This window comes from Lepisma saccharinum, chromosome 11 (assembly GCF_977018435.1).
Source record: "Lepisma saccharinum chromosome 11, izLepSacc3.1, whole genome shotgun sequence".
NCBI lineage: Eukaryota > Metazoa > Arthropoda > Insecta > Zygentoma > Lepismatidae > Lepisma > Lepisma saccharinum.
Genome location: NC_139239.1, coordinates 3,307,739 through 3,324,085, shown reverse-complemented (window position 1 = coordinate 3,324,085; position 16,347 = coordinate 3,307,739). Strand labels below are relative to the sequence as shown.

At 39.5% G+C, this 16,347-nt stretch overlaps 1 protein-coding gene across 2 annotated transcripts in view; it reads right to left on the bottom strand.

Annotated features, from left to right (window-relative positions):
- Positions 1-16,347, bottom strand: part of LOC145995122 (dual oxidase maturation factor 1-like) — a 44,848-nt gene that overhangs the window by 15,283 nt on the left and 13,218 nt on the right. For both annotated transcript variants that reach the window (XM_083131659.1, XM_083131658.1), the window contains exon 3: positions 6,465-7,186. In XM_083131659.1, coding sequence (XP_082987785.1) covers positions 6,465-7,186 — 722 coding nt within the window. The remainder of the gene's footprint in view (positions 1-6,464; positions 7,187-16,347) is intronic.

The following is a 16,347-nucleotide window of genomic DNA, read 5'->3' as shown; positions in this document are numbered from 1 at the left end:
AAATTATTGTGGGAGTTCTGTATTTGCCCGGGTTACAAATCTTTTGATGCTTGGCCCAATTGGGGCTGGATATATTCTTATTGCATTGATTACAATGTTTTTGATTCGGCATTTTTGTTGTTGTTTATTATATACAATTTCCTGGGTTTCAATTCAAAACTTTATACTGAATAAAAAATATCAGTTGGGTTCAATACTGTACTTTGTATGTGTGTGTGTGTGTATGTGTATATACACTTAATATTTTTGGCTTTGGTATTTATATACAATTTCTTGGGGTTCAAATCAAAGCTCTATGCTGGATCAATTGGGGTTCAGCACTGTACTTTGTGTGTGTGTATATGTGTGTATGTGTATTAATATTTTTGGCTTTGGTATTTATATACAATTTCTTGGGGTTCAAATCAAAGCTCTATGCTGGATCAGTTGGGGTTCAGCACTGTACTTTGTATGTGTATGTATATATGACCTTACTTGGGTTATTCCGCCAATCCAGCAATGGTGAAGAATCTGCACTGTGCCCTGGCTTTTATAGTTTTACAGAGCCAATAGAAACACTGTGGGGGTGCATTCAGAAACATGAGCTATTCTCTAACATTTTTGCCGAAGTACTTTCTTCTGAATGCACATCCCGTTTTTCTGCTGAGCGTACATGCAATCCAGACCGCAGCGCCTCCCCAGCGAGGCGAGCGGAATTGTCTGGAACTAATCAATTTTGTAAAGGATCGCTGCTCCAAATATTGATCGACACGCCGGTGCTGGGCTCGAAATGAACTGCTCGCAGTGCTGTTGCTTCAAGTGCCGCTCCGCGGGAATCTGAGAAACTCCCCCGAATATTGATCCGTGTAGAGGAGCTGCGCCATGGCCAATTCCTCTACACGGAAAATGTAAAATATCCCAGTTTCAATTCAATCCATTTATCTGAATCGAAGAAACCAACAATTCACATATCCCCATACCGCTGTATCTTGCCCTATTGGTACCTCTTTTGCTGGTGTGCAATTTTCTTGAAGAGGCAATTTTATTGAACAAACCTAATAGAACAAGATACGGCGGTATGAGAAATATGTGAATTAAAGATATTTTAGTAATATACGACGTCTAAGAAAGGCATATTCGGCTCCAAAGTACTTTGTTTATTGCTTATTACCATTCCCTATTACTGGCAAAAAGAGTTAAAAATATTGACATAATGAAAAAAAATGGACTTGTTCCCAAGTGTTCACCAAGTTCAGGCATTTGCACATAGATGGCTCTGTTGTTGTTGCTTATCAAATCTCTAAAACAGGCAAATTTTGTTTACTGTTTTCTTAAACCAGAAATAAATATGTGTGTGTGTGTATATGTGTATATGTGTATGTGTGTGTGTATATGTGTGTATGTGTGTGTGTGTATGTGTGTGTGGCTTAGTTTTAAGTGTGGCCACAAGAGGGGCATATTTTTAACAAATTTATGGACAACAATCTCTCAGAAGTGCCTTTTGTAAGTATAGACAAATCAATCTGAGGGGCTTCATACTTTCTGAAAAATTCCCGAGGGCATTTTTACAAAAATCTGGGATTAGAGGAGGGTTCCACACTTGAGCAAAAAGCTCATTTGGGCATGTTGAGCTAGTTTTAAGTATAGCAAATCTGCTTGAGGGGGGGTTCATACTTTCGTGGGTTTATAGTACAGTCAACCCCACTACTGTTGTCGCAATCATTTGATAATGTGTTTTTCTTACCCTCCTCCTGGTGGAGTAATGTGTGTCTCGTATGCCACATGACATGATCCGTTTATTCCTCGCGTGTAACTGGGGTATACAACCGTGCTCAACTTTTCGGATTTTGTGTTCCGTGCTCATGTTTTGATGTTTGAGGTCGGGATGTGTTGTCTTTAACGCATTTCTCATTGTCACGGTCCCTCTTGCTGCGTTACATACCCTTTCCATGCATTGTTGTTGTTGCTGGAAATCCCCAATTCCTTTGAGGACTCCATTGCGCATGCGTGCAGTGAACTTTTCATAGTGACTTCCGGACTGAGCACATACGATTCCTTTATGATTCCCTTTGAACCGCCTCTCTATCTGTGATAGTATTCGTCCCAGTTAGGTGTGACGTTCACTTTGTCACCTTTTGCGAGGCTCCTATCTCGGAAACGAAGCCTCAGTCGTAAAAATGGAACTCACACTTTTCGCTTGTTTTCGTGAGAGGAATCACCTCCCAAGTGTTGTAAACGACCTTTAGAAACACCCTGTATATGTATATATATATATATATATATATATATATATATATATATATATATATATTGAGTGAGAGAGAGAGAGAGTGTGTGAGAGAGAGAGAGAGAGAGTGTGTGTGAGAGAGAGAGAGAGTGTGAGAGAGAGTGAGAGTGTGCGAGAGAGAGAGAGTGTGTGCGAGAGAAAGAGAGAGTGAGAGAGTGTGCGAGAGAAAGAGAGAGTGAGAGAGTGTGCGAGAGAAAGAGTGTGAGAGGGTGCGAGAGAAAGAGTGTGAGAGGGTGCGAGAGAAAGAGTGAGAGAGGGTGCGAGAGAGAGAGAGTGAGAGAGGGTGCGAGAGAGAGAGAGTGAGAGAGGGTGCGAGAGAGAGAGAGTGAGAGAGAGCGAGAGAGTGAGAGAGAGCGAGAGAGAGAGAGAGAGCGAGAGAGAGAGAGAGAGAGAGAGAGAGAGAGAGAGTGCGAGAGAGAGAGAGCGAGAGAGAGAGCGAGTGAGTGAGTGTGCTTCTGTTCTTTGTGGCTTAGCAAATCAAACTCACACTTGCTTTATTCGAACATCACACACATACATACTTTTTTTTTTTGTTTGACATTTCCTCATCTGCCAACATTATAAATGTTTGAAGGATATTGCACTGGTATGACAGTCAATAGAATAAAACCAGATTTGATAAAACATATTTTCCTACACAAACAAATTGCAGTTGTGAGCTGTATCGGTATTTGTGCCTTTTTACCCAGCTGAAACTGAGTGCCAAACCTACTGGCAAACGTTTGCATACTGGTGTCGATTCTCTTCTGTTGACCGGCAATTTCTGCCAATATGTTCAGCAGCCATGAGAAAGTAGATTACGAAATGGCCAATCAGCAAGAGGAAATTCAATTCCTTCAAGCTAATAGGCGGATTGAACCAAAAATTTCAAATTGGTGTGAATAACATGTAATGTTTTACTGACCGAACTACAATTAGTGAAACAGCCTTTTGACTAAAATGTCTTCCATAAGTAAACAAATTAGTATCACTAGTTACAATTAAACACCTTTTATCAGTATACGAGTAGCAATTGAATACGAAACACGACGTCATATGAATCGAATCCGGGAATGATTTGCTAGACAGCTATTGGTCAAGTTTGATAAACAATGGTGGTTACAAAATATATCGATGCATTTACCACCGGAGACACTTCGATTTTTTTCCAATGTCAGGATCACTTAAATAAAAGGGTTAACGAGAAATTCCTGCAAAATATTTTAGTTGAGAGTTGGTGTTTTAAGTCCATTTTATGAACAGTAAGGCTAATTGGGATTGGACCAGCGGTTTAAAGTGGGATCACAACCACTGTACCATGTGCCTCCACCGGGTATCGAACCGGGATCCCTTGATTACGACGCTACCACTGCGCCATCGGGGCTGCAATATTTTGGTTGTGCGAACTTTCATTAGGTATGTTTTGACCATAACTTAAAGTTGTTTTACATTCTTCTCATTGTGATATCAACAACAAAATAATTAGCTGATACCATCCAGAAAGTCTTAGGGCTTGCTTGCTTTTGAATAGCCACAATGTTATCAGAAAGAGAATGTAGGGTAACATAATGGAATTATGCAACAAGTCACCTTCGGTAACGTTTTGGATGACAACATGTTCCATAAACTGAGAGAGAAACTGGATTGAGCAGAAAATGTCAAAGCCATGTCATGTCGACTATACTGTAAAATAGATAAAATTGTTATGTCATGATAAAAATAAATTACAAAATAACATGATTAAGAGTAATATTGAAGTAGCGATTTACTACTTGCATTTGTATTACTTTGCATCTATATTATGCTACTTTTGGACAATCGTGGCAATGAGTATGAATGATAAATCGATGAAGGGATACGCGAAAAGGAAATACCCATGCAGTAAGATAAGACTGAATCCGAAACCTTCAAGGGCGGACCGGAAATATACGTATCATTTAATGTGCTCGGCCCCTGGTTGGTAAATTATTCACGACATGAATCATACATAAACCATTATTTAGTACCTGCTGTATAGTTATATTTTAAATAAACAAACTGACAATGAATATATTTTCTTAAGAATGTTTTAAAAGTACTTTACTGTTTCATAAGTACTTCATTGTCTAATATATTAGCACATGAAAATCCGTTAGCTAATAATATTGGGTTGGTGCGAATGAAATGTCCGGCCCAGGTGCGTCATTGCCAAAGGCCAAAAAAATCAAAACTGCAATACCTGGTTAATTAAAATAGTCGCCGTCTGCAGCCACACACTTTTGTCATCGCTCAGCCAACAATTGGATTCCATGGCGAAAGAAGTCTGGAGTCTGCGACGCAAAGATCTCCTCAACGGCATGTTGCACCACCCGATCATCAGCGAAGGTCTTCCCTGTCAGGAAGTGATCGAGATGCCGGAAGTGATGGTAGTCAATGGAAGAGAGGTCGGGAGAATATGTTGGATGAGGAAGGGTTTCATATTGCAACTCATTGAGAGCCTGCACCGTCCTTTGCGCGACATGTGGGCGAGCATTGTCGTGCAACACGAGGACACTATGTCTGTGGACCATTGCTGGATGCTTGTGGAGAAGTTTGTGGTGCATTTCATGGAGTTCAGCACTGTAACAATTTGCATTGATGGTTTCACCTCGCCTGAGAAAGACATGGTGGATCACACCCACCATAGACCACCATACCAGCAACAACACCTTCCGTGGGTGGAGAGGTGGTTTCGGAAACCGCCCTGGACGTTGATCACGATCCAACCATTGTCCTGATCGTTTATGATTGTCATAACAGATCCATTTTTCATCTGAAGTGACAATCGGATGCAGGAAACCATCCAGGTTATTCCTTACACTCAGAGAACTGCACACCTCCAGACGGAGTGTCTTGTTGACCGGTGTCAAATCATGTGGTACCCATGAGTCCAACTTTTTCACTTTACTGATCGCAGGGAGCCGCCAAACGACAGTGGTATGGTGTATGCCTAACTCGTCTGCAATGGCACGAACACTTTTCCGAGGGCCCGCTTCCACGGGGTTCCTGAGCAGCTCATCCGAACATGATGTTGGTCGATGGCCACTGGGTTCATTTTGCAATGCTGTGTCACCGGAACGAAATTTGACAAACCGGCGGCGAATGGTGCGTTCATTTACCATTCCTGGCCCAAATGCACTGTTAGTGTCTTTGGTGGCTTGCTGAGCAGAATGTCCAAGTTTGAATTCGTAAAAACAAATCACTCGCAATTGTGTGTTCTCCATGGTGCACTTTCAGATGACCCTGTTCAGCAACACACTGCCTCCTGACTGTCTGGGTGCTCCAGCCTGTTTGCTGGACGTATACAGAGTTTATGACGTTAGACCTGTGACCTCAGTCAATCCCTGTGTTGTGTGGTTGAGCTGAGTTTCCGACCAGACGTCAAAGCGGACATTCCATTCGCACCAACCCAATAAAAGAAAATAATAAAACATACATTTGCTGAAAGAGCGAGCGTCTACCTGTCCCAAGATCGCTCTTACAACAACGTCTCAAAGTAGATAATAAACATTTCAATTGATGGGTTGATTGGTAGGTTCATTTGGCATGTTTCCGTCGATTTTATTCCACTTTTGGCTAATCGCTACGGCTAGGATGAATGGTGATGAGTGGAGGAAACATTACAAACAGACATGGACAGGACACAACGAGAGCCAGACATACGCCAGAGCCTCGTCAGTCTGCAAAATGCAGTCCATGGTGTACTACGTGGATGAGTTGTTGACATTTGGGTGTCTTCAGCGAAGGTCGCATCTTAGACCTTTCATATTTCAATTGATATTCTTTGTTATTCTCCCTATAAATCACTGTTACGAAATAAATATATGGTGTGGATATTTTATTCCACTCTTATTGTCACAGTTATAAAATAATTTTCATATAGTGTTATTATTTTGTGCACAGGAATCACGAAACTAATTGTCCGACGAATGTTCATTTGTGTTTATTTGAGATTAAGACGTATATTTTCGGTGTACACATTAATATCATGCTTAATTTGAATGTGTTGAGGCGCTACAATTTTTAACTTCGTATTATTACCTCGATGAAAATAAAGCCCTTTCATAAAATGTCTGATTTACCACAGCAACTTTGATATGGACATGTAGATATATTTCGTTAAGCTTCCAAACCAAAGAGAGAATGAAATGTAATTCTGGCTACATAAATATGAATAAATATATAATTGAAAAGTACTTACAGCTTCGCAGTTTCTTTCCCCTCCGCCTTCCGCCTGTCTCCGTAGTCCAGGTCGAAAACCGTGAAAATACGGTTGGGCTTCGTCACGTGCAACACCGACAAAGAAAGTCCCGTAATACTGTTCCACAACGCGATGGTCATGCATGTCCAAAAACAAGAACCGTACTCCAAATCCATGCGTTTGCCGTGAACGTAAATATCAACGAACCCTGGATCGAGAGTCCAGTAGATGAGGTTCGTCACGTAGAAGAGGCAACCCATCCCTGCAAAAACGTAGGCTCCGTAGCGAGGAACCAATATGTAGATGAAATTGGCAAAGCACCACGTGACGAAGAGTCCATACAGGGTGCAGCTGGCATAGTACCCCGATCTCCTGACGTGATAAGCCCATACGAAGTCGTTGTTGCCGCTGGCCAGGTATCCTAACACCGAAAGGACCGGGATCGGAGAGCCTCGAACCAGAGCGTCCAGGTACTGGTCTTCCATTTCATCCAGAGTGAAGAAGTCCATGTAGGTGTCGTAGTAGATGTTCGGCTCCTTCCTACTGATCATTGTGATGTTGGCACCGGTTAGTCCTATCTGCAGACCTACTTCCACCGTGTAGGTTTCGTTGGACGACCAGTAACTTAGTGGGCAGTTCTTCACGGTGACGTAACCGATCTGCCATTCTGGGATCATCAGGCAGTATAGGATGATGGCACCGGTGGCTATACTGGTTATGCCCTGCAGAAGAAAATGAATTTCAAAACTTGACTTGATACAAACATTACATAGTGATCACACGTAGAGTAATGGTAACACTATTAAGCCTTGTTTCCATGTTTAATAAAACACTTGAAATGCTGAATAAGGCAGAATTTCCTGTCAAATAAACAGACTATTTACCTTTCAACTTTGTAGCAAGGTCTTCCTCAGAATCTCAACGAAATTAAAATAAAAATCTTATTTTTTTTAAGGATTTTCATTCAAGATTCAAGATTTTCATTCAAGATTCCAGATTTTCATTTTAATTTGATTCAGACCCCGAGTGTTTTACTTAAACTTTAAAAGTACATTCGATATATTGTAGTTCATTGTTATTACTACCGTATTAAAGTACGAAAACTTAGTACATAAATGACATAAAATGTCAACGTACAGTCACGGGTGTAAGTGGCCATGTAACCAGCGGGTTCCCAAACTTTACACCCTTAGTGTTTCAAGATCAGAATGTAGGCCTACGTCAGAATGTAGGCCTATCTAACACTTGCAATGCTCAGTTAGTGTGGTTAAGGAGCTTTCCTTAAGTTAAAAGAAAATATACATATATTCCAAATTCAGAAACATTTTATGTGTAAGGAGGACTAAATGAGCACGATCACATTCATATTGAAAACAATCAATCACTGTCATTTCAGTGAAAATATGGGAATATTTCGCGGCGCACACTTTGGGAACCACTCTTGTAACCTGTCACTGGGAATAAACTTACTTCACTCTCGTATTTTGAACTAAGCTCATAAGTTTATTTATTTATTTATCACCCCAACAGAGAGAAGTCTCCAATAACAAAATTTACCATGATCATATTTGCATTTACAACCTGTACACACACTTAACAAACACTTTCCTATTCTCTCTCTCTCTCTCTCTCTCTCTCTCTCTCTCTCTCTCTCTCACACACACACACACCTTGCTGTACAGAACAAGCCTGCTACACAATTGCAACACACATATTTCTCCGCTCGTTGCCCTAATACTTAATATACTACTAATCATATTTTACATTTGGAGCATTCCCATTCTCACGCATGGGACGTTCAGACTACATATTTGACATTAAAGTTAACTACTCTGCTGATAGTTAAGCAAAATTTTTCTTTGAGTTTCTAAGCAATGAATTTTGAAACTTAACACTATTGATCAAACATAACTATCTATCTTTAGAAAAGTTTCACAGATTTATAGCTGTAAGTGAACAATTTTGTGTCACGGGTGAGGGAGAAAACACTGCCTCTGTATTTAATAACAAATTTATTTTAATTTATGAGAAATTTCAAATTAGGAAATATAAATTATTTAAGACAAAATTGACCATTGAATATTCTAGAGGAGTTGGAAAAGGAATGTAACAGTTAGAAGATAAATTAATTGTTGTTTTGTTTTCACGGGCTGGACATAATACAAAAGAAGTGTAAATCAAAAAGTTAAAATACACGAAAAATATGTAAAATACCGTCAACCTTCTAACTTAATTATGTATAATAATTGAATTTTATCCAAATGACAATTTTAAATTATTCACTCACAAGATATAATAAAGTTAAAGCATTTCATTTAATTTTAAACAATTAGATTCAGGTCACTGACATTGAATGACCCATTTGCATCTCATTTTTCCATTTGGCTGTAAAATCACATATCGTTACAATAAGTTCGCACTAAGTGGAATATTGAAATTAAAATTAGAAGTATTTTCCACATTCTGAAATATATAAACAAGTAGGCTACAAATAATAACAAAATTACAGTTTAAAATCTAAACGGTCCTTATAAATTCAACGACATTTGATTTATTTTAAAAGTTTAACTCCACTTCATGCACAAATAGGTAAATTGAACTGTACCTACAGTTTAAAGTGTGTTACATAAATTCAATGATTGAATGTAGGGTTGTATATTTCACAACTCTGAACGTTCATACTTATTGCATATGTTATTTGCAAAAGTAATTTAATTGTATTCATTTAAATATCCATGGTTGTAATTTGGATGTGTGTAGGGAAGGAATTAACTAAAATGTTTTTCCTTTACTAGGCCCATATATTCCTTGCACAAAGTATATTTTCATCCCTACTCAGAATGCTTCCATCGCTCCCCCTCTCCCATTCCATCTAATGTAGAACTAACATTATTTAGCAAGAGTCGACTAGGTTAAGTGGTCGACTTTCAACAAAATTTCCGGGTTAGAGTCCTGGCCAGGGCGTGAGTGTTCTTTGCGAGTGTTTCATTAATAATTTCATATCATCACTAATACTCAAAAATATCAGAAAAGCGACGCTAAATAATAAAAAATGCAATATGTAGCAAAATCATTATGAAGGAGTGCTATTGAAGCTAATAAATTACTAAGTAATATATTTATTAAAGCATGATCATATGACGACTCATTGTCATCGTCGGGAATTGTCAAAAGTGACAATGACCGACGAAAGAAAAAACAAAAAGAAACTCTTTCCCGGGAATCTCTGGAGCGAACAAATGAAAGCAAGTCTCTGCCCAAGTAGTGACTAGGGAGGGCTTAACCAGTGAACGCGTGCGAGGGAACGGGACTGCGTAGAGGGGGGAAAGTGACTGCAACTACCAGTTTGGAGGAGCATGTACTGCTTCACCCTGTCCACTCACTTGTCTTCTCTACATTTATCCGCAGCCTTGCTCCATAAATTCCCGAGATATAGTATGCAAAATACAGATCAAATTCTTTGAGAATTTAAAATATAATCATGGTTCCTCAACAACAGACCCTTTTCAGAAATTACATCGGCTTTTTAATCGATATTGTAAATATACAAGCTTCAGGAACCCGTTTGTGAAGGTGAGCGAGCTCTCCGTGCAGTGCGAACATCCCACCTGGACACTGCACCGCAAGGTCAGTAAGCAGTGGGGTAGCCGCTTGCATTGAGAGGTACAAGATACTGCAGGGAAAGGCACCCCTCTTTTCACGGAACCATCTTATTGTTACTTCTGCCATGATCAGGGGCGCCGACTTGTCAAAATTATTGGGGAGGGGGGGCTCTGATCACTGAAATAAATTAATGAATGACTCTCTCCCTTTCATAAAAATGAAAATTACGTCTTCCTATAGAAGTTATTAAGCAGCTATTATATTACTCATGCAAATGAAATGCAACATGAAAAACGTTTAGAAAATGTTTCAAAGGCTCTTTATGTCTTGTGTCTGTTCATTTGTTTTTAGATAACAATTAACATTTTTATTGAAAAGTATGTATTTACATTAAGAGACCAACCTAACAGTTTTAGCCGGCCTCGGTAGGTGAGCGTGTTGGGTGGTCGACTCAACTCGTTTTGATCCAGAGGTTTCGGGTTCGAGTCCCGGAGAGGGCATGGGTGTGTTTTAATGTCCGCAACAGACATGTAATGGGTTGCAAATAACCTTAGTGTTGACGTACCCATAAAATAACGAATATTTACAATATTTAACAGTTTTATTTAATTATTTACATAAATGCTAACTCAAATCGCAGGAAAATAGTTGTACTTTTTTGTTCTTGCTACAATATTTAACTTTATAAATTTAATTTTGCAATAATAAAAAAATAGCATGTACACTAAGATATAAAGTGACATGCACAACAAAAACATATGAACATGATTTAAAAATAATGCAAAAGTTTCTCTACTCAGTGGGTTATTTTTTTATGAACTCATTATCGAGCGGTCTCAGGTCCAAATTATCAAGCACAGTTTGATGTATTGGAGTACCGCTAAGCTTCTTAGTCTCTTCTGCCTCATTGTAGATCTCAAATATGTCTTTAGTCGGCGAATAGCACTGAATGACTTTCGGCTGTGGCTGTCCTCACTATCGTGAGGACCATTATGAATTTCGCAACTTCAACAGAAGCTCCTGGAGGGTGCTGTCTTCCAAAAGAAACTTCGTTATGTCACGCATGGTAGTTAGAACCACTTTCTTCTGTTTGGCGATATCACCAAGAGTGGACATGTGTAAGGAGAGCATATCGGCATCCAAATCTTGGCGAAAGGATTCTTGTGTTTGCTGAAAGTTTGTTGTACAACTGTTCACAGCTGAGATGCATTCTTTCTCTACGGCTGTTATTTTTTGTAGTCCTGTAGATTCATGTCCTTTTTTAACGCATGATTTTGTTTTGTCACACGCGACAGTGTAGATTGATTTATAATACTATTTTGGAGTATATAACTTGTGATGTTTGGCAGCATCAGGATTTTTAAGTCTCTTAGGGACGTGACGTTGCCGGGGCAATCCTGGCTCATCAACTAGGCTCGGTTTGCCCTCTGTGCATTTCAGCCAGAACTGCTCAAAACACATTCGCTTTTCTTGAAAGATGTCAATCAAGTATTTTAGTTTTGATTCCACTTCTGTAGCACCAATGCGTGGAGACTGAATCTTACAGTTTACCTCTTCTATTGGACCCATCACATGGCAGTAGAGGGAGAGTAAGAACAATGTCTTGAAGTGAAGCATTGTCTTCAGGTATCCAGCACATGTTAATGCTGCGTCAGTAGAATCTTCTTCAGAAAATTTCTCAAGAAAATTGAGGAGGTTTTCATAGTTCATTAAGATCTGTTACACACTGCAGGCTCTCAACGTCCACCGACGAGGGCAAAGTGGTCGCAGTCCAGTACGGCCAGCCTTCTCATTCACATCAATAATATTCCTAAATATTTGCATTCTTTTAGGGGATTCCCAAATAGTCTTTAACAAGTCCTTGGCTAAATTCATTATGTCTCTGATTAATATATGTATAATAGTAAATACTAATTATATACTTAGTATATAGTAATAAGTCATGTGTTTTGCTGTCTTCGGTCATAGCCTCCCCTCCCCAAAGTTGATGGTTTAGCAGTCTCAGCCCCCCACCCCTTAAAGTTAATGGTCTAGAACATTTCAAATGTGTATTTAAAGTTAAGTTCATGTGGCACAATTCAGAGAACTTTACAAAAGAAAAATAATACATTATATCCTATTAAGCAAAATTATTTGGGGAGCTCTGCCCCCACATCATTAACATTGGGGGGCTCGAGCCCCCCTAAGCCCCATGGAGTCGGCGCCTATGGCCATGATTAGTGTGCTACGAGGGTCACTATTTATATTTTGAGCCTAACATTGAAAAAACAGGAATTTGGCATTGAAAACTGCTTTATTGTTTTTCGAAGTATTCTCCTTTATGGTCAATACACTTTTGCATTCGTTCGAACCATTTGTCAAAGCAGTTTTTCCAATCTTCTTGAGACACCTCCATAATATGGTTTTTGAACGCATCAACGGCGTCTTCCGCCGACGAAAATCGTTGTCCACGCAATTTATTCTTGACATTCGGGAACAAGAAGTCATTGGGTGCCAAATCAGGACTGTATAGCAGATGACCCATCAATTCGATTTTTTGACTGTTCATAAAGTCGGTTGTTAGACGAGATGTGTGACAGCTGGCATTGTCTTGATGAAGAATGATCCGACGGCGTTTGTTTGTTTTCCGTATTTGACCGAAGACCTCTGGCAAACAAATTGTTGTGTACCATTCAGAGTTGACCGTTCTAAGTTCCTCTAAAGGCACAGTTGCCACATGACCAGTTTTCCCGAAAAAACAGGCGACCATTTGTTTCGATGTGCTTCGAGCGCGAACAACTTTTGTTGGATTGAGTTCATCTTGAAACACCCATACAGTCGACTGCTGTTTACGTTCCGGCTCATATGCATATATCCATGATTCGTCACCTGTTACAATCTTATATACGTCTCTTGAAGCACCACGATTGTATTTATTGAGCATTTGTTTGCACCAATTGAAGCGAGCGTCTTTTTGAGTTTTTGTCAAATTGTGTGGGATCCAACGAGAACATACCTTTCTCACAGCTAAATGATCATGTAATATTTTATATATGTTGGTGTAACTAATGCCTATGGTTGCCTCAATCTCACAGTATGTCACATGACGATCTTGCAGTATTAGGTTTTGCACAGCATCAATGTTTTCTTGAACAACAACTGATTTTGGACGACCTTCGCGAATCTCGTCGGTGAGCGAATGGCGGCCACGATTAAATTCGTTATACCAGCCAAATGTGGAAGTAAGTTGATCGATGCACTCTTGTCTTGATAATCCACGTCGAAAATCGTAAAAATTCATCGCACGAAAATGTTCACGAGTTAATTCCATTTTATTGTTGTCGCGCAATCTCCAAGGCAACATAAACAACACAAATGAAGCTATTGACAAAACATTTGAAGTACGTTATGGTCAATAATGCCAGACGATTCCGTGCAAACGTCAAATCGCGCCTAACTTCAATCAGTGTTGCCAAGGCTCAAAATATATATAGTGACCCTCGTACACTAGACTGTTACTTTATTGATTTTAAAATTTTGGGTGCGTCAGCACTAAGGCTATTTTGCACCCGTCACACTATACGGGGTTCAGCCTCTTACCGTTTCACATAACAACTCGAACGTTGCTTAATTAAAATCGTAAAATATTAAAATGTTCTGACTTTCGTTAATAGCCGAGGCTGCAAAGAACACTCGGCACAAATAAGGACAAAACACAGGACATCACAAACAAAATTATACTGGCCATGGGGCCAGTCGCCAGAGCCTCGTTAGTCTTCAGTCCAGGGTGTACTAACGTGGAAGTGAGGTTGACATTTGGGTGTACTACGTGGAAGGTCACCCCTTACACCCCACTAGACTGTTACTCATGAAGCAGATGACAAGACTTTGCCACTGTACGAATGCGACCGATGAAGCCTACTTTTTTGCTCATTCCCATCCTTCTGCCCTCTTACAACGCTATAGTACCGCTGCTCGCATATTTATTGATTTTTTTTTTTTTTTTATATGAGTTCACATTGCTGAGAACAACATTCAGAGCCTTATTACAGCAGTTCTTCACAAAGGACAACACATAATTACAAGTTGTCAAATGCATAAAACTGATATAAACATTTATTTACATATAATTAAAGCATAGAGGGGTGGTTATGAACCTTCGGTAGCCCGCGGCCCGGTAAATTTGTTTTCAAAAGTCGATGCCCCGATTCCAACAATTTTACTTGTGAATAACTTTCTAATTTTTTAAAACTTTATACATTAATTAAGTACCCTTGTAATTTAGTATTAGTAAATAAATTATGGCATTATCAAAGACAGTATTAGTTCGTTTATGTCTAGGTGTGTTGACAAATATAAAATTTGGTTAAATTTGTTAACATCTGGATGTAATAGAATATTTTAGTTCTCTCTGGCAAATATCATTAAATTAATTTGGTAAGTGCTCATATTCATGCGCAGGTTCCATTTCGGACACCGAAAACATCGAATTACTGTAGAACAATTTCGACTCCCAATAGATTTGATAATAGTAGTTTGGAAAACTAAATTGACCCTGGTGCCCATCCGTCAACATTCAAATTTGGAAGCGGGAAGCGAAACGCCTCCCCCCCCCCTTATATCAGATCTCTTAATCGCTCACCGCCACTTCCATGAAAGCATTTCCTCTTATCGCTGGTGAACCGCGAACATGAAGCCTTCTTTCCAGGTGGTTGCCAGCTCGGGCTGCAAGTCGCTTCACCCCTTCCGGCCTAAGTCGAGAAGGTCCCCATTGTTATAATTCAAATTTGGATCACAGTGAGGTCACGGTGTGTCGGATTTCTCACCAACAATGGCGAGAAAGAATTTTCTCTTATCGCTGGTGAACCCCGAACGAGAGGCTCTGTTTGTAGGTGATTGCCAGCTAGGGCTGCATGTAGCAAATTTCAATTGTCGCCTGGACCTGGTGCCGGGCAACTACCCCACGTTTGAGAAATACTGGCATCAGCGGTGGCGATTGTGTTCCAAAACTGGGGGAGGGCAATGTGCCGAAACTGCGGGGAGGACAGTTTACTTTCCCTTGCTATATAAAGTTTAGCGTAGTGCGGGGCAAGAGTGACAAGAAGTGAGAGGACAACTGCCCCCACGCCCTCCCCCTAATCGCCACCACTGACTGGCATAAATAATGAAACTTACACTACCATAAAATAATAAAATACCAAGAAAAATAGACAATGAATACTATTAAAACAGATATAAAACCAATAGAATTACTTAGAATACAGAAATTTGAATTTTAAATTTTGGGTGCGTCAGCACTTAAGAGGCTATTTTACACCCGTCACATTATATGGAGTCCAGCCCCTTACCATAACAAAAATAACATACTTGCAATGTCGTGTTACTAAAATATTAAAACATTCAGACTTCGGTTAAAAGCTGAGGCTTTAAAGGGGCACTCAGCACACGCAGGAACAAAACACAGGCCAACGCACAGAATTATGCTCGCCATAAGGCCAGACGCCAGAGCCACGACAGTCTGCAAAATGCAGTCCAAGGACTACGTGGAAGTGAGGTTGACAATTGGGTTTACTACGTGGAAGGTCACCCCTTGGAATACAATAGCGGAAAATGTCTAAATATTAGCGAAGGTCTAAATATGGGTTTTGTAGTTATCAGCGCTCCTGGGTGCTGCAGCCTGGCAGAGGCTAGAGGATATGGGAACTGGTTATCTGTCAAGGACAAAGGTTGCGGCGCCAATTCACAAGAGAAAGTCAGAAAGTGGTGGTTACTTTCGGCCTTGGACGCTGTTATAGAATTGCGACCTCCGAAAACATTTTGCAGGTATGTTTTAACTCAGCGTTTTTTGAATTCTCATCTGCTTTTTATAGGTTATGATATTAGCGGTATATAAAACAAATGTGGGCTTTTATAATGCCATGATTTGTTTGTAAAATATGTACCACAGAGAGCGAAAATAAATTGAAGAAAAATAGCGTGATGGTCTAAATATGGTTGTGACATGTCGTCTAATGTTGAGATCACATTTTTAACAAATATTTGGATGTTTTTCTTAATTTCAATTTATCCCATTCCGCGTGATTTTCAAAACAACAGATTATTCATAAATATGAATTTTATAATGTTTTAGCGATAAATGACTGTTTTTTAAAATTTTAATTTTTTTTGTGATATTGCCATTAGTAGCCCACATTTAGACCACAATTTTCAAATACATCATTTTACCACTTTTTGGAAATTGCTTTCTTTAAAAAAAAAGGAGACCTTCTATACTTTAGCATGCTATTTCATTTAAGTATAT